Source organism: Micropterus salmoides, unplaced genomic scaffold (assembly GCF_014851395.1).
Source record: "Micropterus salmoides isolate LMB-PRFRI ecotype aquatic unplaced genomic scaffold, ASM1485139v1 Ms_hic_scaffold_7, whole genome shotgun sequence".
Lineage (NCBI taxonomy): Eukaryota > Metazoa > Chordata > Actinopteri > Centrarchiformes > Centrarchidae > Micropterus > Micropterus salmoides.
The window spans coordinates 23,927,815-23,949,392 of NW_024044459.1; the positions used below are offsets into that span (position 1 = coordinate 23,927,815).

Genomic DNA, 21,578 nt, shown 5'->3' on the forward strand with positions numbered 1-21,578 from the left:
ATTGCAGTGCACGTCGATTCTGGCTGCGGTTGTGATCATATTGCGGCAAAAACGTGTTTTTCTTTTTTTTCTTCATCTTCTGTGCACCACAACTGTAAAGGTGCTGAAATCAACACTAAAGCCACTGGCAAAATAAGAGGTTGCTGTCCGTGGTGCTGGAGCGCTACTATTTATTATTCACTACATTCACTGTGTTTTTTTGTCATTGGTGGACGCTGAGGTTGTGTCTGCGTGGGGGTGGGGTGGGGGCTCCCTACCGCAGGGAGCGCGGTTGAATCACGGTGCGCGCCTCCGTCGGATCTCCTCTTCCTGCCGTCACACCCACTGCTCGGTGTTGTGGGTTCACCCCGTAGAGAAGGGGAGGACCGACGGCACACACAAGCAACAGAGAGTGCTGCAGTGCGAGCACAGCGGGGGACTCGGAAGCAGAGAGAAAAAAACACATAGCCTACACACACACACACACACACACACCAGCATTTGTCGAAACTTGGTCTATGGAGAGATCTGCAGCGACACCGTAGCGACGCAGGCCGACATGGAAGAGTATTTGCGGAGGGTCCAGAGCAGACTCGGGGTGAGTTGAGAGCCCTCAGCGGCGTTAAAACCAGGTTGTGGGTGTAATGAATGAGACCATGACGGGAAGGATGATACTGCTGTGCTACAGGCTGCGTTCCTGTTGCTGAAAAAGCTCACGGCAAAAAGCAAACAAAAAAGCCTCTCACGTCCCTTCGGTACCCCAAGCACCTGTAGAACGACAATATGACAGTACAGGGGAAAGGAAGGCGTGTTTGGTCCCATACAATAAGCTCGTTGTGCTTACAGGAACATCAGTGTGTGAATTTGAATGAGGAGCTGATTTCTAATGAGGGGGAGGCATGACATCAACAAGTTTAGCCAAAGGCTGTCCTTCCCTGATATGGTTGCTCTGCAGATACTGACTCATAATTTGCATTTGATCCAGGACTGAATATCTAGTCACACATATAAAAGCCTCATGCAAATACTAACTAAATACTAACTTATATAGACTAAATGACTGGAGCCTTTGGGGCACTCATACTTGTATATTATTATAGATTATAAATATGTGGTTATATTATTTTTCTATGTGTCTGTATACAGTCTTGGCCTGTATACATTTGGTCTGTCAGGAGTGCACTGCAACACAGATGTTCACATTAGGGGGTCTGTCATGGATAATGCAGGTACCTTGAGGCTATGGGCTGTAGAGCCCCTAAACCACTCTTTCTACATGTGCTTGTGGCATGACCATATTATCAGTTGCAGTACATGGCCATGACAGTATCTTCCGAAGGTTTTGAGCTATGAACATATATTCTCACGCCCCTCCAAAGAGTATTTGTAATGACTCAGTGCCCAGTTGATATTGGCAGTCCTGCATCTTTGCCTTTATATTTTGGCTGAGTTTAATACTGTGTCTTTTTCATTTTATTGCTCTGGAGAGAATATGCCCAGGCGCCAGTCAATATCGGGAATTGATCAGAAATAACTCCTTGTCTCCTTCTGTTGGCCCCTGAAGAGCACACACACTATTATTCAGTGACTTTCAAATATGAATGATTTTGCTGTTTTGGTTATTGAATCAACCTACAATCAGATCCAAAGAATATTTATTCACATGTGTTTGTCATAGAATTGTAAATGTTCAGATTTCATTTTAACTCACTCCACTTTAGAGAAGCTTGGTCATTCCTTATTCAGCAGTTGACAAAACAATCTCACCTTAAAGTTCATTTAGTAGCTTTTCTAAGAGCTTTCAATCATATCACCTAATCTTCTTGAGCAGATAAAGACGTGTATGTGCAATCTCTTTGTACCTTGTACTGTTTGTCACCACCAGAGTAAGGTCCATATATTGTCCAATAAAGTCCAAACTTTACACTTACAAGAAATTTAGGTAATAATATACTGTATGGGTGATAGTGAGCATATGCACAAAAGCTGATTTGGGGATACTGGAGTAAAAATGTTGACTATGTACCCCAATATGCTCTCATATTTCATACATTGTTGATATTACACAGGATACATGCTTGTGTTTTCATTATTTTCTTGATTAATTATATTTCCAGCAATGCTACAGTATTCAGAATATTCAGTTTATTCATGTAAACAGGTGTCTGTCAGTACAATACAAACATGCATATGAACAGCCTGTCTGGAATGAAATTTAAAGAGGTTAAGGGCTTTTATCTTGGATATAGGGAAGGCTGAGGAGAAGAAAAGATCAAAGAAGCACATTCGCAGATCAGAGCACAGCAGGGTAATTGAGTGATAAGGAGGGCAACTGATGAGTGTTATGGAGGCCGCAGATAAAGTGTAACACATGTCATGATTATCAACCATTTCTCTCTCATGCACACACACACACACCCGGGGCACACAGACATGCTTTATCTCATTCCTCCAAGTACTTTGATGGTTCTCTCTTTTGCTGACCACTCTCTACTTTCTGTCATTCTCCCTCTCTCTCTCACTCACTCTACTCTCTGGATGGCCACCGTCCAGAACATCCATACCTCTAATTGGCCTGGCTCTTAGTGCCTACTGATCCTGTATTTCTTTCTATCTCAGTTTTTCTCTGTATAGCTCCACCGCTCTCCTTCCTTCACTCTCCCATCTTTTGGCGTAGAGCTGAAGCAATGTGCTGAGTGGACTTCCACCATCTGTCCTTCTCAGCCTGCACACTAATACACAAACACACCCAAATAGGGTTTTAGGACCACTTTGATATTTGCTTTTGGCTTTTCTTAGTATAAAAATCATTCCAAAGTATTTAAAAGAATAGGTCAACGCTATGTGGGCGGCGCCCGGTTGCCCCGGTCTTTCTGTGTGGACTTTGCGTGTTCTCTCCGGGTGCTCCGGCTTCCTCCCACCATCCAAAGATATTTCTCCAAAATTGTCCTTAGGTGTGGATGTGAGTGTGAGTGGTTGTTCGTCTATGTGTGGCCCTGCGATGGACTGGCGACCTGTCCAGGGTGTACCCCGCCTTTCACCCAATGTCAGCTGGGATTGGCTCCAGCCCCTGCGACCCAGCCCCTGCGACCCTGTACGCAGGATAAGCAGTTGACGATGGATGGATGGTAAACGCTATGTGTGACTAGGGTGCGCTAACATTACTATTCATCCCAATAAATGTTTACTACAGCACTTAATAAGTGAGATGTTGAAACAAAGGACTAGATGATAAAGGTCCATACTGCCTTCACTGTCTTTCTAGGCATTCCTGTTGTGAAAACGAAGGTTGGCTATGGAAAGTACAATCATTTGAAAAGCAGTAAAAGCATTTATTAGCATGACTGAACCAAAATATAATATAAAAAACTAAATTAACCATCTTTCATAAGTTTAAGTCTGTGGTGATTGTTCCACTAAACATTATTCACAGAAATCAAGTGTTTTCTTCTTTTTTGTGTAAATTATACTCTAAGGCATCCTAGATATATTTGGAAATGAAAAATTCCCAAAAAGTATTAATCTATGGATGTACATTATGTAAATGGTGTTGTTGTGGCTCAGTGGCTGATACACACTGCACAGCAAGAAGAACTTACTTCTCATTCTGAGCCCAGGTTCAGGAGTTATTCTGCCTGTGTTGAGGGGATTTCCTGTGGGGCCTTCACTTTTTTCTCACTGTATAGAGACATTCATTTCAGGTGTTTGTTAGGACTCCCATAGATATGTTTAGTAGAGATGTCGGTGTGTTATGGACTGGTGATTTGCTGATGTGTTTCCTTGACTTCAGTCTGATGTGCTTGGACAGCCTCCAGTTGCTCCAATGGTTGCAAAGACCACAAATGTAAACATTTACTTTTATCAGAATAAATATAAAGGTTGTATTTAACTGCCCCACGGGTTTTACACAAGGACCAGTTACTGTTATTGAGTAAATCTCCTCATTTCAGAGTGAAATTTGGCTGAAAATATACATTGATGCAGCTGGGCATCTAAATTCATAATATATTCCAAACATGGCCTGCGATGACCAAGAGGGGAGAGGAGAGAGGTTGAATGCACTCCAATTGAAGGATATCAGATGGCCAATGCATGCTCGTGCACACGTGCACACGTGCACACACACGCACACTGATATTCTTCCGCTGCAGTATAACAGACACTGAGCGGCCTTTTCTCCTGCTAATGCATCGCTTCCTTTCTATCTAGTATTGATTTGAAGGAACAGGCCTCTTCCCCCTCTCCTTCTCTCTCTCTCACACACCTCCTCTTTCTGTTCCACCTCCAATTTTCTCTTCATAGTGTTCTCTCCCTCCATTTTCCACATCTTTGCCTTAAATTTTCACTCTACTTATTTTCTTTCTTCTCCCTATCAGTTTTTTTTCACCTGTATATCCCCCTTTTTTCCTGTTAATTTTTCTTGAACCTCTTTCATGTGTGACTTATAAATCCGCTGCCCATACTCCTTATATTTCAGCCCCCTTTTTCCTAATTCTCTTCAAAATCTTTGCCCTCCTTCCACCAATTTCACTGCACTCCTTCCTTTCTCATTCTCAGTCTAATCAACAGCGTCTAACCTCTCTCCTCCCCTCCCTCCCTGTGCTTTGGCCTCTCATTTCTTCTCCCCTCATTTCATTTATCCACTTGGCCTCGATAGTGAGGCCCTATGAACAGAAACCAGACATTAACTCCATTCCGTATGCATTATTACCAGTACTTTATTCATCTATCCCCGGCATTAAGCTCCCTTAAATCCCTCGACTCCATTATATATTAGACATGTCAACAAATGTGCTAACTAAGTGTTAGCTTAGCTTCCAGGGTGATATTCGAGAAAGCAGGATTGCTCAATTAAATAAAAGTTAAAAGTCATTGCCATCTGCGGGGCTCAGAATACTATGTTTTGAATGTTTAACCCATTTACTACCCATTTACTTTATTACTTTATTACTACCGGCTGATTTTCTGCTTTCAAATGAGCCATTGACTTCCATCAATTTCTGCGTGTAGTATGAAATTAACAGGCAGAGACCTTTGTTTTTAGATGAAAAGCATCTCATGGAACTCATGGCTTGTGACTGACTCACAATTCATTGTCATTCGATAACGTCTAGCTAGCTGCGCATGTTTCACATGCAAAACAACTGTACACATAGTGACCCATCTTAACCTGGAGATGTGTTAGTATCACTGCTTACAGACAAGAAGGTAGCAGCTGCTGCCAATTAATTTTTGTAATTCCTCCTAAAATGTTATTCTTGATTTCCAGGTTTTATATTCCAACAACATTGCTTGGATATGAACAAAGCTCTTCTGCTCCTTATCCTTTAAAAAAGGACAACAGTACTGTAAAGTACAGTATGCAATTGTAGTAAATGGGCTAAAACATAGAAAACCATTGGTATGTTGCCTGTGATAAGAGGGTTGTGACTGTAATGTTGTCCATTTGGGCTACCTGGGAGAATCTAGCCAGAAAACATGAATAGTCAAATCTTCCTACTGGTCTTTGTCTTTGTAAACTTGCTTCTTCCCCTCCACTGCTCCATCCACATCAGAGCATCCTACAAGCCCATTAAGATGAGCTACAGATTGACAGGATATTCATTGTGTCCACATTTTGTTTCTTGATTAATGGTGCAGGCTGCAGGGCAATGAGTCAGCTTATCTGTTTTAGATACAACTTTATAGATTGACACAGAACAGAGAAAAGCTGAGGTTTTTGTTATATTTTTGTTCCCAATTATCAAACACGATCGCACTTTCAGAGTGTAATTAATGCGGACACACATAGTGCTAATTTCTGTTATGCTGTTATGAATTTCTTAAAAGTTTTTTCTCACAAAGACAAATGTTGAATTTCCAGAGACCCAACCTTTAGATGCGTGGCCCCCCTGTAAGTCTATGTAAAGACCTGTTTTTAAATACCAATGCTGGAATCAGTCTATGAAAGTCAGGAATGGCTTCATAAAATATCTGCTCTATTAAGATCTAATACCAAGACTCAATAAATGAAGGGAGAAACTTAATTTTCTGCCTTTTTCACCCAGAGATGAACGTTTAATCTCTGTAATGGAGCTGTCATTAATGTCCACTTAACATAAATGAGGAGTGTTTGTCTGCATTGTTTAGTGAAATTAATGGAACTCATCACTACGCTGATAAAGCGGGTTACTCTGAGTTAGAAGTGAAAAACTATAGGCAGTTGTTTTGCTGTTACAACTGATTTTGCCTCTAGTGTGGTGCATATTGAATCGTATTCTCTTTCAAGCATGTGGCAAACCTTGCTGCACCGTTATTTAATTTTTAATGCATACTGTTGGTTTTAAAATGCTGTAGTCGCCTAACATAGTTATGCTGGCTCAAGGAGTTTCAAGTGATACGGTTATATCTGCTATCAAATCGAACCTGCATAGTGATGTTACCTGCTTCCTTAGTTGGATGTTGGAAAACAAGAGATTAAGTATCACAGAATGATGTCATGGCAAGCCTTTTTAGAAATATAAAAGCCACCTAGCAATAACCGTGTATGATTGTGTGCATGTTTCCAGGCAGATGCATTAGAGGATCCCATCCATGCTGTTTTAGGCGGACCAGAGCCAGATGTTGACACTGTGGCCGCGACACTGTGCTTAGCACTACACCTCAGCCAGGTAACATGAACTCTGTCTGCTTGTGTGCATGTGTTTTCTACATAAAATGAAGAAGAAAAAAAACGTTTTCAGACGGTTAAAGTCGAAGTGTTCAAGTCGAGTCAGTTTTATCTATAGTTGAGCCAACTCTTATGAAGGATATTGTTACTTAAAAACATGCACTGTGTCCCAAATCCATAATATATACTAAATCTAAATACTATAAACTACAAACTAGATTATAGTATACTGTTTAATACTAATAATAATATTTAGAATACCATAGCATACTGTGTTGTTCGATTATACTGTTCAGCCTATGAAGTTAGCAAACAAATCTGTACTTACACATTGTTGTTGGTTTGATTTGTGTTAATGTTTCATGTTTAGTAGCAGACATTGTGCAAATCACTACTGCTCTGTTTGAGTACCACCTATATGAAAACTGGGAACATTGTTATGGCTTTATCTGGCTGTTTGCCCAATGAACCACTATATTAATGGAAATATACAAAAGATTTAAAGCAGCTGGCATTCAGTAAAAGTGCTACCTTGGCAAATATATCATATGCTAAATGATGAATTGGCAGGGCGGAACAACTAAAATGCATCAAATAAAGTTAAATGTGGTCCACTATGAAAATGCCTTTCACTTCACTTTAGAGATTCATCTGTTCCACTGGGATGCTCTTAAGTTTGAGCCAGTCCCCCTTAGTTTCACTGTGCTCACAAAGATATTTTCACTATAGTGGTAAAACATATTAGTATTCTATATATGGTATACTTTTTGTACATCATGCAATACTGCATTTTATATTTTTAATAAAAAAAAACATGCTAGTAGCTTAACTTTGTGGGAACATCTGACTCCAGGTCTGTTTGTGTCATTTTTAAATGTGTCTGGTGTCATGTACCGTGTGTGTATGTGTGCTCCAGAAGGAACCGTCAGGCGGAGTGTGTGTGCCAGTGCTGAGCGGCCGGCGATGTGACGCTGAGTTGCCCGGGGAGACAGTAAGGTATCTGCATAGGGCGAACATTTGTGAAAGCTCGCTTCTGTGGAGGGAGGATGTAGACCTTGTGAAGCTTCATCACACCGGAAAACTCTCACTCACTCTGCTGAGAGATGGACTGCTGGATAGGTAAACACACTCGCATATGCAAATCATGTTCAAGCACATACACCAGCTTCTAGATAACTTTAGTTAATCCTTAACTCATTTACTGATGAGACACCAGGGATGATATTAAAATCTTACCTGAAAGCAGGTTCTGTAGATTTAGGATGTTTTATATTTCACTGGACCAACAATGATTAATGTGTTTACAGGTGACACTGAAGCACACACACACACACACACACACACACACACACACACACACACATGCAGACCCCAAACATATGCGGACACCGTGGGTTCTGGCTGAGAAGACTGTATTTGCTGATGCAAAAATGAGATTGAGAGTATGTTTGGGTGTGTATCTCAGGCCTGCCTTTTTTCACCACTCATGACCCAAAGGGGAGTTGTATTTATGCAAATACCTCACAATCATCACTCCTTGCCCTGCAGCCATCCATATCTCCTTCACCCCCGTCTTCTGACTCTCCTAGCTCTGAGTATCACACTTTGGAGTCCAGCATCCTGCGAGTGGTCCATCACGACAGGCAGCGGGACGCAGGGGATGATGGGGCATCGTCTGTGGTGACAACAGTCGCCAGGGAGATTCTTCAAGAGGCACCAGAGCACATCGGAGTAGCGCTGGGTGAGACTCTCGGAGGTGAGAGAGGTGCGGGCGCCCCCCCTCCCCCCAGGGGGAGTAATGGGGCGATGAAGGAGGACACACACAAATCCCCTGACATGACTCGCTTAACACCCACCAGGAGAGATGGAGAAAGAGAGAGATGAGGGGTGGTGAGTGTGAGTAAGGGAGAGTGCAGAAAGACACACAGAGTCCCATAGTGTGACTCTTTTGTTACTTAAGTTAGTTTAGTTTGTTAAGTTGTTTCTGTTTTGCCAGGTAGTCATATTTTCCCACTAAAGTAAGAAAAGTTACAAGAAAATAGTAAAAAGTAGAGGGGAAGAGAACAAAACTGTGTCTACTGTATGTATGCATGAGAGGTAAAACTCTCCAGTCTCACTACAGAATGTGTGTCTGTGTTGGTTTTGGTCAAATAATATTAATGATCAATAACATATATATATTATAGATGGTTTACTGCATTGTAATAATTCAAATTACATCAGTTAAACTCCTAAGAGAAAAAACAGAGATGGAGTGGTGAATTTGCAGTGTGTGTGTGTGTGTGTGTGTGTGTGTGTGTGTGTGTGTGTGTGTGTGTGTGTGTGTGTGTGTGTGTGTGTTGTTAAGTCAGTTAAACAGCCTGCAAAACAGGTACTCCAGTTGTCAATGTTTAGCGGCTGTGTAAATGTTGGGCGGGAGACATGACTGATCTCTGTTCAATAACGCTCTGCTGCTTTTTCTCTTTGTCTCTCACTGTGATGTACACATAGTGGAAATGTGAATAATGGTGGATGGAGTGAGAGGAAAGGAGTGAAGTAGAGTCCAGATACACAGACAGAAAAGGGGAGAGCTCTCATATTTCTTAGTGAAAGTTCTTTGGACAGTGCATGGCACTGGCAGGTTCATTGATTACTAAAGAGGCAAATAGCTCAAATCAATTCCTGATCATCATAAGCCCTGTCTGAAGAAATGTTACCAGAGGACATATACAGCTTTAATGACCTTGTATACTGAGCTGGCCACTGGCTATTTATGGCTATTTTAACAATATTTCAGCTTATTTTTAAAAATTATAAATATGCATGAACAGTTGTACTGTGCATTTTATGCAAACTGCATATGTTTGTGTTTTGATTAAAATGACACCAATAGGAAATATGTGATAGCACAACATTTCAAATATTTGATCATTTAATATGATGATCATGATCATCAAATGTTGCCTTTCATTAAATGTGACTGATTTACTAACCACTGTGGGAGCCCAGCGGTGGCACTGTATACAAACAGGGTCTAACTGAATTTCACTAAGAGGACAAAAGTTTTGGCCAGAAGTTTTCGTGTTCTTCCCTGATCTTTGATGGCAAATTTATGTTCAGAAACTTCATTAAAAGTGTGGCATGAGGGAACAATGTTATTTATTGAGTCCAACTCGGCACAAAAGGTTGCAAGGGCATTCTGTAACTAATTACTTTTATTGATCATTATTGATTATTAGTATTGATTGATCATAGCTTACAGTGGCCTTATATGTACATAAAGGTACTAACTAACTACTCAGAAAAAATATCCAGTAAAGAGATAATATATCGCGGGGAAATACAACACTTAATGTAAGTGGCTCTTCGTGGCTTATGACCAAAGTGTGTTGCAGCGCTGTTTATTTGTCCTAAGCCAGACGTTCAGGCTTGTATAAGCAGAAATCATTCATTATTGAACATACATTGAATTCATATGAATTTATGAACAATAGCCAGAGTGTGCATGCTGGATGCACCCATATGTGTTTATGTGTCTACAGAGGCCTTGCGGCTGCAAAGTGAAGCCTTGTGGATCAAACACGGCCGTCGGTCAGCACAACTGGAGGAGATCATGAGATCCTTGGAGCAATGGAGTGATGTCACTGCGGGTCAGCGTGATCTGGCGAAGCTACAAGGTGCGTAGTTGAACATGCAGAGCAGTTGGGCTTGAATTGAACACAGTAGAGTAGACCTTTGGTAATTTGAGGCATATTGTGTTATTTTGTAAAAGGTCATTTAAAATCTTCCCAGTTTATATCATTATAAACAGCATTACATAACAGCTGTAGGGGGCTTTAAACAAAAAAGCAGACACTTTTACCATAATTGGAGGCTCTCTCCATGTTCTGCTGCTGACAGAAGTGTCAGGTCGCCTGATTGCTAGAAGTTCAGTATAATCCCTGTAGTATCACATTTTGCTGACTGGCACATTTTCCAACCTTCAATTATCTCACACTTCTGGAGAGGGCATTGATGCTTGTGTTTTTTTCTGTTTCTGTTGTGAATTGTTTTCTATTCTTTTTGTGTGTGTTTTATATAACTGTTAGTCTGTTTGTGTGTGCTGACTGGATACAGACTTGGAGCAACGGCTGACTGTGGAGCTGAAGGAGTTTTCTGATGGCGAGATGACCATAGCACTCACTTCAGTGACTACAGATAATAATGTAAGTTATTTATCATAATAAAGCTCCAAATGCCTGGTTCTATTTAGTTTCTGTTCAGTCAATTACAACATACATATAAACCAACTGAAATAGTGTTTTTTTAAACATGACTGAATATTTAAATCTTTAAATGTTGAAGAGAGTTTAATTCTAACCTCATTTATTTTATAGTAAATTGAACCCAACTGTGCAAGGCCAAAAACCCAATAAAGAAAAGTTAATTTATCTGAAGCTCAGATGATAAATCATGTTAACTGGAAGAGAGTTTAAGGTTTAAAGACCCTTTTTTCTCATTAACATGTAAAGATTTACAACTTTATTAAATATATTTTAAATGTGTCACATTATATATAATTAATTACATGACAACAACTAAAAATATGTAAATTCATAAGCTTTGTATAAAGATAAAAGAGCAAACATAGAAATACTGGCAAATTAATACACTTATTTCTTATTTAATGGCCTGATCTGCTTGACTGGTGCTTTTTAATATGTCATGGTGATTATATAGGGATATACTGCAGTCCACTTGTCGAATCTTACAAACTAGTCTTTTAAACAAGAGGGAGAGAAAAACTTTGACTTGTTCCTGATAAAACAGAATAAAACACTGTTTCATTTTTTTAAAAGTTACTTTTGATGGCTTTGATGTTTTGGATACACCACACCTGCGCTGTGTCATTTTGGAGAGGTGTTGTTATGTAGAGGAGCCCCTCTGATGTTGTGATGTTCTGCATTTGGATGAGATGCAGATGGAGGCCTGAGAGCCCCCCCTCGATAGCCTAAAATCCAACACACAGACTGAAACATACTCACATTTTCACACACATTCATGGAATGTTTGTGTTGACTTTTCTATCTTTGTCACTCTCTTGTTCATCCTCCTCACATTTCCAGTCTCTCTCTCTCTCACACATACACACACACACACACATACACACACAGAGGGTGCTTTAAGCCTTTAAGCCTACCCCTTGCTTTTCTCCCTGCTGCAACTTCTAATGTATTCACCCCCTCCCACCGCCACTACTACCCCCCTAAAAAATCATTCATTATTTCTTTTATATCTCCTTCTCACTTCCAAAGCCCATTTTTCTCAGCTGGTGCCTAGTGTGTGGTATTAGGCTATGTGTAAAATAAATGATGTCTGTAGCCGTAGGGGTATGGTTCTGCCTCCCCCAGAAAACTACCTAACGTCCAAGGAACATTAAACACCCAGATCCTCGTTTAGCGAATAAATAACCATTCATTTGAATGGCTTTGTCTGTGTGTGAGCACCGGACTTTCTGTGCATATTTTACCAGCACTGTGCCTACATGCTGTGTATCGGGAGCGAGAGAGAGTGAGAAAGAGAGAGAAAGAGAGAGAGCGAGAGAGAGGGCCCATTAGAGACTTAATATAGAATAAATGGCCAGGGGCCTCTGTGTCGCCAGCGGACCCTCCAACTCCACAGCGTCATGGTGGGTTACTAATGACCTGAGATCGGGCTCCAAAATGAACTCCTTATATGCATGTCATTTGCAGTGTGTATATATTATATATTATTTTTTAATTGTGTTTGAAAAGAGAGTAAAACGGTATGAGAGTGTCATTTATTGAAGGGGCTTAGGGAAGTTCTGCCTTAAATGATTCTTTCCAGAAAACTAAATAAATTAGATTCAATTAGTCTTTAATGGTTTATGTGTTATGTGTTTGTTAAAGTGTGTTTTTGTCTGTGTGTGTGTGTGTGTGTGTGTGTGTGTGTGTGTGTGTGTGTGTGTTTGATAGCAGTTAAAGAGGACAGAGTTAAATTTTGGGTAAAAAAATCTGTCTGTGATTGCCTAGTTAGCAGAAGAAAAAGCATCAGTATGTTTGGTGTAACGATATGGACACATCGTATAGACTGACTAATGTATTTCCGTATACTGTACAAACATACATTAGTCAGTCTGTGTGCTCCTCTATTATGGAAGAGAACATTGGGAATGAATGGAGTTTCATTCTTTCAGAATTCACAGCGCCTGTCTGGATGTTTCTGTGTCATTTGCATCTACTCATCAATGTGCACTACATTTGAAACCGTAAGGTCAAAAATCTCTATCAGTTTCTCAAACAATATATCAATTGGCTACTACAACTACTACTTTTGTGCTGTAGTTGCCAAACTACAGCACAAAATACTGATAAAGAATTATCATTTAAAAAAAGTTTCCCATGATGGTGCACATCAGCTACAATTATATAAATTTGTCTATGAGGCTACGTGATGCTTTTTTTGTAATTCAGCCACAGCTGTTTTGAAGGTGTCACATTGCATATAATAGGCTCAGTGGAGATAAATATGTGAAATCAGTATGTTACATATTTGCCATGCAACCTTGTGCTTTGCTTTATTTCATGTAAATATTGTTTCTGTCAGTGTGCCAATAATACTGAGACTTTTTCGGTCAGCGTGTTTGTTGTTTAGTTCACACTGCACATACTTGCCCTTGCTACAGTTGCAGCTATTACTGAGCGTGTTCTCTTATTGCTGCAGTCCATGCATGTTGTAACTACTATCTACTTCTTACTGTGTGCAGTATTTACAACGCATGTAAAAGATGTAACTGATGTAAGTGCATACGTCTCACAATTACCAGCTTAACTCTCTGAATCTTAGTGAGTGACATAAAGCAAACAACTCATGATTTATCCGCTCCAAATATGTCCGCATTAAAAGCACAGATTGTAATTTCTACTGTAGTCTCACAAACAACCTATGCAAACTATGAGCTTCAGCTGACATTTGGTAAAGTCAGTAAATAAATACACCAGCCGTACTTTATGATTGACACTAAAAGAAGTCCCCATGAGTGGTCATATATCCTTTGAAGTGTGTGTGTTCTGTTTAAAGGGGAACTTAAGGGAAGAATAAAGGTAAATTCTACTTTTAAATGAATACATTTTGTTTTTATTTTTAACAGTGTTTTGTAAAAAATTAAATAAAAAGAAAATCCCTGATAGGTTAGATTTTTGCTTAGATTTCTTTGGCTATAGGTATTTAAAGTTCACAACTTACACAAGAAACATAAGTACTTTGTAAAATCGCCTTTATAATCATTTCTAGTTATTGTTTACATGTACTTTTGTGTGGTAGTTTATTTTTGTCTTATGACAAAAGCGTATTGTGTCTTATGCATCATTTTCTGTATTTGCAGTGTTTATCGGTATATCTCACTGTAGAAAAGTATTCAACCCACACAGTTTGGTATTTACATTTATGATGTCAAGCCAACTGGAACTATATATTTTTTTAAGTCACCAATTTGTCCCTGTGTGCGCTAGAACACTACATTGTGTAATGGACTGGTAGCCACACTGTGTCAGCTAGCAGAAGAGCCACCACAGGAGCCAATAGGGGTCAAGTGTCTGGCTCAAGGGCACACAGTCATTTTGTAGCAATACCTGTAGATGTGAAATATATGACAGTTTGTAGCTAAGTGGATACAAGGTAATAGAGTAGTTGTGAGGCTTTTCTTGCTCGTATGAAATGTTTTCTGTAACACATGAAGCTCGAATTAATAAACACACGAACACACTAAAAACACATTATTCACATATCCATGCTAGTGAGTGTGTGTTTGTGTATCAGAATTATTCATGGCTCACTAATTAACACTGGCAGATGAAGCAATGGTCGGATAAAGAGTTGTCACGCTGTGGAGTTGATGAACTGTGGGAAGGACAGGAGCCCACAGCAGCACACATACGTACACACAGCCGTGAATATGTGAATAATGTGTTAATATGGATATCTAAATGATACAAGATGTTTTTAGAGTTTTCTATCTTTTGCAAGCTATTTCCACTCTTGAGACTGTAGAGAGATGAAAGGTAGGAAAGTAATAAAGTTTAGCATTTTGTTTTGAGCTTGAAATCTCATATGAACACAAGCTAATCCAGTGTTCCACCAGCACATCCAAATGATTCGTAAAGTTTGTTTTTGCTGTGTGGTGAATAAAATCAATCATTTTTTGTTCTGTGTAAGTGTGGCTATAACTGTTTGTATGTTTGTGGATGTGTACATCTGAGTATCTACGTATAGGATAATGCATCTGCATTATCTTAATATTATTTTTGGAGGTTGATTACTATTTTTCCGTTTTCATTGCTATTATGTTTTATGTTGTTTATTTGTTTGTTCTGTTCTTTATTTGCATGTGTGTATGTGTCCATGTCTCCATCTGATGTATGCTTTAGGTTTCATTTTGGCGACGTTGATTGTCTCTAATGTGTTGTTTGTTCACAGTCCTCCGGCCCTTCTGTTTGTTTATGCGGGGCCAGTTTTGCCCTACACCACTTGCACAAATAATTATGCTCGCTAATGAAGGGGCCCGCAGCCATGGCACTCGGTAAATGCCTTTCTGAGGAGAGGCTGTAGGAGACAGCAGGTGCAGGGTGGGCCTCCCAGGGACTAAGATTGAAGACCAGGAAGTCTGGTTGCCCTGCCTCTCCATCCCTCTGTCTTTCTATTCCTTTCTGACTTCCTGGTTCTTTCTGCTGTGACCACTTCAGTTTTGGGGAGATTCAAGTCTTCTGATTCTAAATCTACATGCATAAACATAATATCCTATTTACAGTAGCATGAGATTTGCAGGTGCCATCAGGACACTAAAGCACACATACACATTTCCTAATTCTGTTCAGTGTTGTTTTTCTTGCAGCACTTGATATGGGAATACATTTAGAGTAATGTACACTGGTAAAGATTAAACAAAGATAAATCATTTTGATCTGCTCTGTGAAAATATTTTGCTAGAACTTTGTTTGACTGTAACACACATAATATGAATTGTTTCATATGTTTATTTAAACAGGTTTGGAAAACTGCTGCACAAGACAGTCATTATAATCTATCTTAAGTAACTTGCGCTGATGTTTCTTCCTCATCATCATCCCTTCTGAAACTCTCATTCTTTCTATTCCCCCATTTTCATTCTCCCCCTGTGGCTTCCTCTGGCTTTCAGGGCAAACAAATAAACAAAACAAAACATTTATAGACTCAGTGCTTGCATCTTGGCCCCCAAATCCCTGCACTTAGAGCTGAGTGAATGAAGCATGCCGAGAAGGCCCATGTGAGAAAGACAGACAGAAAGACATTTGGGCTTCTTTCTCTGCAAACTTTTACCCCCCCCTCCAAAAACTTCATAAGCAGTAATACTCTTGTGTACGTATGTGTATGTAAGCGTGTGTGTGCGCATGAGTGTGATCGTAGGACTGTTGGTTTGTGAGCACATTCATGTGTGAGTTTGGCTGTGCATGTGCGTGTGGTAAGTGGTATATGTTGCGCATGTGTGCGTGTATTTGCATGTGTGTGTTTGAGCAGGGTGGTGTCAGCTCGCTCCTTGCCACCCCATTTGCTGTAGCTGTACCGCTGTGATCACAGACAGATGTATAAATCAAACCTCGCTTGATGGATTCATCAGGGTGGCGAAACGATCGCCTGAGAAGAACTCGCAACTCTCTTAGCGTTCTGTGTTCTGACGGAAAGGGTATGCAAAGAGCCTAAATGGATGAACGCTTGATTAATTCTTTGCCAGAGATGTTGGCGACAGCAGGAAATGTGTTTTTGCTTTGACTGTGTTTGCACGGGAATTTGCGCGCGCGGGGCGTGAGTTATGAGGCCTGAGTTTTGTACCTAAGGCTATTGTGCATAATGATGGCAGGTTGGGAGAACTGCAAGCAGCCGCTAAAGACTTGCTACCTGTGGAGCAAAGACAACCAAAGAGAGAGGGTGTGTGTGTGTGTGTGTGTGTGTGTGTGTGTGTGTGTGTGTGTGTGTGTGTGTGTGTCTGTCTGTGTGTATTGGAGCCTAGTGTGGGAGAAAGATATAAAGCTGCAACATATGTGAGAGCAAGAGATGAAGAAGCAAAATGTGACATGGAAACAGAGAGACACAGGTATGGGAAGGATTGGAAACAAATGATATATATATATGGAGAAGAGTTGGATAAAGGAAACATAAAGGCAAGGATGCCCTTAGAACAAAAACAACAGATGCAACACACAAAGTTAGGTTCAATGGACAATAATTCCCCTTTGGTGCACATGTTCTCTGTATGACATGAGACACTGAACATGGGTTCAAACTGCTTTTGACCATTCACACCATCGGTCACTGTTAAAAAACCTGGTAATTCCACAAAGTTCTTTTAGATTTTTCTGTCACTTTTCTGTCATTAAAAATGGCCAATGAAAAGTTGCAGTTATCAGAAATCTTTTGCTGAGGGTTAGAAGAATGTCTGCAAGAGGAGAGAAACTTCTTTTCACATTAGTTTTGCTTCTGTCATAGATGTCTTATTACCACACATCAGGACCACCAAAGTTCCTTAATGGACAGCCTATGATTAAAAAAACAAACAAAGCCAGGTTAGATAGTTTATGTTGACACTATCAGGACTAACAGATTATTTTTCCTTCAGCCACAGGTGTAAAACCTTAATATATGTGTTACTTTACCCATACTTATATGTATTACTGCGCAGTGTTGCACATTTTTTATATATTTTAATATTTCTTTTATTATGATTTTGTTGCTTTTTCTGTGATTTATGTTGAACACTCTGAACACTTCAAAAAGATTGTTTTTCCTTCAAAGTTTGTGTTTTATAGTTTGTGAGTACATTTACATTTACTCATTTGGCAGACGCTTTTATCCAAAGCGACTTACATTTGAGGAACAACATACAAGCATCAACAGAGCATCAAATACAGATCTACAACTGACAATACATACTAGTAAAAGCAGCAATAAATACTAGTAAGAGCTCACAGTACATATCACATCAATGGGGTAGATACCTAGGGAAGGAAGTAAGAGTTAACAAAAAAAGTGCAATCAAGACAAGATAATTGGAAGGGGATAGAAGAAGAAGAGCACAGGAAGTGCATGTTAGAGGTTAGGAGTTAGAGGTGTTATAAGAGGAAGTGTTCTCGGAAGAGATGAGTTTTCAAGAGCTTCTTGAAGTTTAGAGGGACGCCCCTGCTCTGATGGCGTGTGGTAGCTCGTTCCACCATCGTGGTGTCACAGATGAGAACAGCCGAAACTGGGATTGCTTTGTGTGAAGGGATGGCAGAGCCAGGCGGCGTTCGTTGGAGGAGCATATATAGTATAGTATATAGTATAACCCACAAATAATATCTGCTACAACTTTCCTGCTCTTGGTGACAACTAAAATTTTCTAAATACCATTTAAATACCAACTAAAACAAGTATACTTACTGATACTGAGTGATAACAGTACTCCCTTTTTTATTTGCTTTAGATCTTTAGTACTTCAGTGACAAGTGCCATGTTGTTAACAGTATGCTTTTCTCTTGTGAAGTTTAAATAATTATTTAAAATATCTGCTGTAGCAGAATCTCTCTGCTCTTAAATAAAAATGAAAGTTAATAAAAAGTAAGTACAGTGAGGTTTAAAGGGAAAACCCTTTGTTTGTGATTTCTCACCTTACCAAAAGCTCAACAAATGAATGTGTCCGGAGCCTAAGGTTCTTGGAGACAGTTCGCAAGTGGATTTTTATAGCTAATATGTTGGTAATTTATAAGAAAAGGCAATCTGTGTATCTGGGGGTGGTAGAAAGAGGAGGGGCAGGCAATATGAGTAGTAATTTACTCAGTTAAGAGCCAAATGGCAGACAGACTGTCTCCCTGCATGTTATCTTGGAGATTTGCACTCTCCTCGTTTTCTGACTATATTTCTCTGCCTGTGTGTGTGAGTATGTGTGTGTGCAGTTTTGTGTGCATATGCACGCAGTTGGGTAGTAGCTTTAGAGTATCAGCATCATTTGAGCATTTCTTTGTATATTATACTGTAAATCAAGACTTTATTGCTTTACCAGATCTCATATGTTCATGTACTGATATATGTTTGTTCACTGAGATTATAGTAGTTGACTGCAGGCAGAATAATACATGTGTGTATCTGCATGTGTTAGGGTTACATGTGCCCTTACTTGTGTGTTTGCACTATGTGAGTGAATATGTGTGTTTTAACAAATCTTGGGAGGCTTCATTGCACTCATCAGGATATCAGTGTTGAAAAATGGCAGTGTCAGTGAAGTGATAGTTGTGTGTGTGTGTGGGTGTGTGCATATGTACGTGTGTGAGAATTGATGGGCCTGATTCTGACAGCAGCCATATTGTGGAGAGAGAGAAAGATGGGATGAAGGGAGGAACAGGAGGAGGAGTATTGTAGCCTCCTCGTCCTCACAGGTTAATATTGACACAGCCTGGGCAGATACAGCGCCTGCAGCGCTCATCAGTCACTTTCAGTGGACCCATATAAATACACTCACACACAGCCTCAAGCAGAGAGAAGGACCACACAGCACTCAGAAAAAATTCACACACTTTCAAAGTCATCCAGAAACATGGACTATTTGGACAAGTCAGGCAGCATGAACAGAAATGTTTTCAAAAATTCCAGACACACACACATTAATGTCAATCTTGGTATTCCTCTGTTAGCTTTACTGAAACTACAGTATCTTTTTTGTTTAAAAGTTCTACTTAAATAAGCACAACAATTTTGAGAACTTTACAAAACAAACAGTTGTACAACAAATCTAGATTAATCAAGCAAATATGTTTTCTAAAGTATCACTGCACACTTTATGTGTAACCCTGCGTTGCAAATTATGGTTGCCATAACATTGTTGTTAATCATTTCTGAAAGAAAGAACAAGCAAGTTCCCTTGACAAACAAAACAATTAATTAATGCAACTTTCCATCCATCAATCATTGTGCGTGTCACTGAATTACCATAATCTGTGCATGGTGGCTGTTTTAAGAGCAAACAGTTAATTTCCAAATAATAAATCACAAAGTGTCTCTCTACCCCTCTGTGCGCTTTGACAGCTCCGTCTCTCATTGCTACAGATGAAGGCTTACTTGAAACCACTTCAGTTTTAAAAAAAAATGTAATCATATGCGCAATAAAAGGCAGGGGTCTAAAAGTTTCCCATACAGCTTTAACCAGAATGTTAGGAAATGTGTATTAATCACTTTGAGACTATTACAATGAAATGTAACAATTGCTTTTTCTTTAATTAGTTAATTAATAATATAATTTCATAAAAGTTGGATCTATGGGTAACTGCCAAGCAGGTTGCCTTGATCTCACTTTTTCTTTTCTTATCTCTCTTCCAGGACTGGCATAGTTATGTGGATGGGCTGAAATCATTCAGTCATCACCATGGCTATGATGGTCTGGTGGTTCTTTTGTTGATCAATGATACACTTCATCATCCCCACCAGCAAGTGGCTGTCTACTCAAACAACACAGATATCCTAAATCAGGTAAATAAATGTAAGACCACCTACAGCATGTCAGAGTACTAAATGATCGATTGCTCTTGATCTGTCAAGTGAATACATACCTACACATAGCCGCCAGTTAGCTTAGTAGCTCACAACCAGGAAGCAGAGTCTGTTACATATCTTCCCGTTAAATTTCTACTTGTCATTTTTACTCTTTGAGCTTTAGAGGTACTGGTGGGCAGTTTTTCTTGCAGTTGAATGCAGTCATGCTAGCTGTTTCTCTTTGTGCTAAGACAGGATAACCAGCTGGTATCTGTAGCAGCCCCTTAGTGCTTGTGTCCACCAAAGTGCTTTTTGCCAGCTGAAAATGGCAGCTACTCTTCTGAAAACGCCTAGCTGGGAGCGCTAGCATGCGCTTTGGAGGTGCAGCGGGGGGTTTTCGACTGAGACGCTTTGGTTACCATGATACATAATATAGTAAGCTACCTAATTTTACTGGATGTAAAAATGTTGACACCAAGTAGGGTACCAAGTAGGCTTACTCTGGCCCTTGCTCTGGATGAACAGAAGGCCGTATGTGAGTTCATGAGATTTTATGGGTGAGGAAATATCTCGGCGAGTACCGTTGTTTGGTTCAAGAGCCGAGATAGCTCAATTTTGTATTTGCCCCGCCCCTCCTCCACTGTGATTGGACATCTGTGTTTCAACCAATGATGAACATTTTTCAACCCTCGGCGACCAGAAAAAAATGCTAAGCACCCAGCATGGAATCGATGCTCAGCGCCTCGTCACGCTGCAGCTGTTTTTACCATGTTGTAAACACTCAGCTGTCCCATTGCAATGAATTGAAAGAATACACTGGCCTCAGAAACAAAACCTTTAGTGGACAGACGCCCTTATACTGGACAGGCATGAGAGTGGTATCAACCTTCTCATCTCACCTTTGGCAAGAAAGCAAATAAGTACTGTATATTTGCCAAAATGTCCAACTATTGCTTTAAAAACTCAAAACAGAAAAACAGAAAATATTACTACATGATGGCTTTCATTGCAGATCTGCCATGAGTTGGAAGAGTCTTCCAGCTGGTCTCTTTCTGGTGAACTGGAGGTCACAGAGAGTGTCCAGGTATACCACATCCCTATAAACACCTCATTATCTTCTGATACTCCTCCTCTGCTGGTAGAAGAAATACAGGGCATCCTCAAGGACTTTGTTGACAGGCGGAGATCTGTGCTAGCCTGCCACCCCAGCAGTAGGACCTCTTCCACAGATGGAGTTGCAGGCAGTGTGGAGTTCTCCCAGGGATCATCTGGTATCAATGACATGGATAGTTCGGACATAGAAAGACCCGAGGGAGGCAGTGGAGATGTGGTGGCAATAGCAAGGTAATTAGAGGCATCCCTTTAATTTTCTTTTATCCAGTTTCAGTGAAATTCTCACATGAAATCTGATATTGAATATTATTTATTTATGGAGCCAAAC

General features: G+C 40.0%; 1 protein-coding gene across 4 annotated transcripts in view; it reads left to right on the forward strand.

Annotated features, from left to right (window-relative positions):
- Positions 1 to 314: 314 nt before the first annotated feature.
- LOC119891356 overlaps positions 315 to 21,578 on the forward strand; it is a 38,960-nt gene continuing 17,696 nt past the window's right edge. For 3 of the 4 annotated variants that reach the window (XM_038702921.1, XM_038702922.1, XM_038702923.1), the window contains exons 1-8: positions 315 to 577; positions 6,528 to 6,629; positions 7,545 to 7,747; positions 8,218 to 8,384; positions 10,150 to 10,284; positions 10,724 to 10,812; positions 19,985 to 20,134; positions 21,150 to 21,481. In XM_038702921.1, coding sequence (XP_038558849.1) covers positions 539 to 577; positions 6,528 to 6,629; positions 7,545 to 7,747; positions 8,218 to 8,384; positions 10,150 to 10,284; positions 10,724 to 10,812; positions 19,985 to 20,134; positions 21,150 to 21,481 — 1,217 coding nt within the window. In that variant the 5' untranslated portion in view covers positions 315 to 538. Of the gene's footprint in view, positions 578 to 6,527; positions 6,630 to 7,544; positions 7,748 to 8,217; positions 8,385 to 10,149; positions 10,285 to 10,695; positions 10,813 to 19,984; positions 20,135 to 21,149; positions 21,482 to 21,578 lie in introns of those variants that run through there. The other variant, XM_038702924.1, reaches the window with a different exon arrangement.